Source organism: Pygoscelis adeliae, unplaced genomic scaffold (genome assembly GCF_000699105.1).
Source record: "Pygoscelis adeliae isolate BGI_AS28 unplaced genomic scaffold, ASM69910v1 Scaffold75, whole genome shotgun sequence".
NCBI classification, from domain to species: Eukaryota; Metazoa; Chordata; class Aves; order Sphenisciformes; family Spheniscidae; genus Pygoscelis; species Pygoscelis adeliae.
In genome coordinates, this window is record NW_008824772.1 from 1,527,728 (window position 1) to 1,530,968 (window position 3,241).

Consider the following 3,241-nt stretch of genomic DNA (forward strand, 5'->3'; position numbering starts at 1 on the left):
GATCAGAGACACAGAGGCCGTCTCTTCTGGGCCGTGAGCATCCCTGTCTTCACCGGTGACTTTTGAACGTCGATCAGAGGAGGAGAAGTGTATTTTTCACAGGGAATACAAAAAGCGCTGGAGGTCAGGGGCTGCCAATGTTTTTCAGTGTAGTAAACCCCTTGGAGAGGGGAGTGGGAATTCAAGTGAGGCTGTATGAGAAAAACCTGACCTGGTTGTTAAGTAAAGTAGAGAAAAGAAAAAAAAAAAAAAAAGCTGGATCGTGTGTTACCATCTGAACAGGCGAAAGGGGACGTGGAGCCCGTCTTCACTTCTCCAGACGCTACTTATTCAAGTCCTGTGAAAGGTGGTAAAACGTGAAATGTGGTGTTTCGGCCGCCACAGCAGCAAGCAGGGCGGGTTCCTGACACACCGTTCGGCTGTTGATTAATCGCTTGGCATTTTGTAAAACATCAGCCCCTGATGCGCGATGCTTTTTGCAGCTTTTAGGGTTGGGTCTTCCAGGCACCGAGCAGCGGGAGGCTCCTTGGTGGTGTCCAGAAAGCGGGTCTGACCTGCAGCACCGCTGTCCCCACCGCTGTCCCCACCGTGTCCCTCACACCCCCCCGAACCTCCGCAGGGGAGAGAGCAACGAAGAGGAGGCCTCGCGGGAGCTGGTAGGTGGCCTGCGTAGTGCAGGTGAGCCTTTGGGAGGGGCAGCAAGGGCGTTGCATTCACTGGAAATACACTACTTCAGCAAGAACGCTGAAAAGGAGTATTTCAGCTAAAAAGGAGTATTTCCGCGGAGTTTTATGCAGTAGCAGCAGATGCTGGTGGCGTGACCCAGGCAGGCAGCTTTGCTGGAGGAGCGTTCCCATGTTTCCACCACTGCTGCCCTTCGGTTTCACCGAAGTGCCGAGGGTTTGGGCTCTCGTCGGAGGCTCATCTGCTGCTGGATTTTAAGGGCACCATCTCAGTCTGTCACATCGTGACCCACGTAAAAAGCCAAAAGGCAGGAGATTGGCTCTCAGCAGCCCGTCCCGCTGCCGTCATGCCTTCCCCTTGGCCACTGTGTGGCTGCTCCACATGGCGTCCAGGGGACAGAAATACTTCTATGTGTTTATTTCTCCAATCCCTTGCTGTATTATTGTAGCTGTTGAATATATTCATTGAGCTGAATGAATCCCCACCTGGCAGCATCCATACCGCAGCATTTGCAGCTTCAGCTTCATTTATGGAGAGGGAAGGGAATATAAAATATGAAAGGGAAATAATGCACAAACCCGCAGAGGCTTCAACGGTATCAGCAAGCTGTGAGCTGTGCAAGTGTACAGCTGGAGCGAGCGTCGGGAGCTTTTCATAAGTCAGCTGGGAAGATTTAAAGCCCTGGGTTTAAGGTGGCATTTTTAAAATAACTAGATGATGGAGTCTGGGACAAAAGTTATTTGGGAGTCTTAATCTCACTGAAATTGAAGGGGGTTTGGGTTCTAGGTGTGCTTTAGAAAGACGATTTGGAATCAAAGTCACACCGATTTTGTCGCTGTGTAGCCACAAACTTCTGCCATTTGTAGTAAAATATTTACTGGGAAAATGGGATTTGTTGAAGGACCACACTGATGCATCGTCAGGCTCGGAAAACAGGCCGTTACAGATGAGTGGGGTTTGTGTCTGGTCCCTTTGGAAGACGGGACTTGCAGCTTTTCCTTTATTATGAGGGAGGTATCATTGCTCATTAGAGCGGTGCTCACGGCTGCACTGAGGCGGGGATTATTTGAGCAGCACAGCAGATGGCATCCACTGGCCCAAGACAACTTGCGGATAATCCGTTTTCCCACGCGGTGCCCATCCAGTGCTGCTGGGTGACGTCCCTGTCTGCAGGGAGCAGAGGCTCAGGTCTGCCAGGGCAGGACCTCGCTCAGCCTCGAAGCCCTACAGGTGGGCAGCCCCGTGGCCCTGGCTTCTTCCCGGGGACATTAAACTCTTGGTTACAATAGATGTCCCTTTTCTCTGCGGCAGCTCTGGCTGGGAATACCTCTGCTCACTCGAAGAGGCGTGGTGGGTTATGTTTGGTAGAGGTGGCCTGAGCATGGGATTGCAGAGGGGTCCCGGATGGGCATATGTGCCCCCGCCTTCTCCAGCCGGCAGGACGGCGGGGACAGCAGAGCTGTGAGCATGGTGGGTAGAAACCTCCCCTTTTGCAGCAGTCAGAAAGTTGGTGTAGATGACAGGAGAGTCTCTGTATTGGTTTGGTTATTAAAAATTCTGCAACAGAGGTTGATACCATAATGCCAAGCTTAGGTGAGACATTCCAACCGTTGCTTAGACACATGCAGACAGGAAGAGTTTTCCAGTCCTCCAGTCCCAGGACAAAGTCACGCCCTGGGTGTGATGTCCCAAGCGAAAGCTGAGCTCTCTGTTTGTAAGGATTAGCACTTCAGGGACTGAGATACAATACATCACAGGAGAAACGTTTTTTAACTATTTGGGAAATACTTAACCGAGGTGATGCTCAAGTCGGACACCGCAGACTGTACCGGAGCCAGATGAGAGGCAGCGATGTGGGGGCTCACGGCAGGTGCTGGCACAAGGCGGGACGGGAAATCCTGGACCATCCTCCATAAGTTCTCAGAGTGACAGACCGTGAACATCCTGCTCGTCTCACAGCTAAAAGCGTGACTCGAAGCCCGTTATCTGAGAGACCTTCCCAAGACTATGGCAGGGTCTGGGTGAAGCTGTGGTGGGACTGGCAGCTGCTCTGCCTACATCTTCCGCCGCCATGCCTTTTACCTGAGTGAGGATGGACGTCATCGCTTTCTACAGGAATAGAAAGCTTTGCCTTTGGCATTGCCAGAATACCTGACCCAAGCTGGGGCTCTGCTTTCATTTCTCGTCATCCCCAGCTTCCCTCGTGTCAGTTTTCCCCTGGTTCCTGCTGCCATGGCGGCTGAGAGGTGGTGGCTCTTGGGGGGATGCTCAGAGCCGCACTGGCTTTATATCCAATAGAAAATGGTCCTCTCTTGGATGCTGTTGGGAGACCCTGGAAGGTGAAGATGGCCAGAAGCAACCCAGCAAACCCAACCTAGAAAACTGGGTGATTTGGAAAGTTATGTTAAATCCTTTCAATGCTGGAGTTGCTGCTTGGGAAGCAGCACGTCTCTTCTGAAGCACAGAAAAGGTGAGCTACAGGCGGGACAAAACTGCCCTTTTTTGTACAACGACTGAAGGAGGGTGGGGATGGCTGAAGAGGAAAGCAGTGTCAGCG

General features: G+C 52.1%; 1 protein-coding gene across 1 annotated transcript in view; it reads left to right on the forward strand.

The window, feature by feature from the left end:
* CACNG5 (calcium channel, voltage-dependent, gamma subunit 5) overlaps positions 1-3,241 on the forward strand; it is a 23,213-nt gene that overhangs the window by 6,947 nt on the left and 13,025 nt on the right. Inside the window, exon 2 of the mRNA XM_009323774.1 lies at positions 505-678. Coding sequence (XP_009322049.1) covers positions 505-678 — 174 coding nt within the window. The remainder of the gene's footprint in view (positions 1-504; positions 679-3,241) is intronic.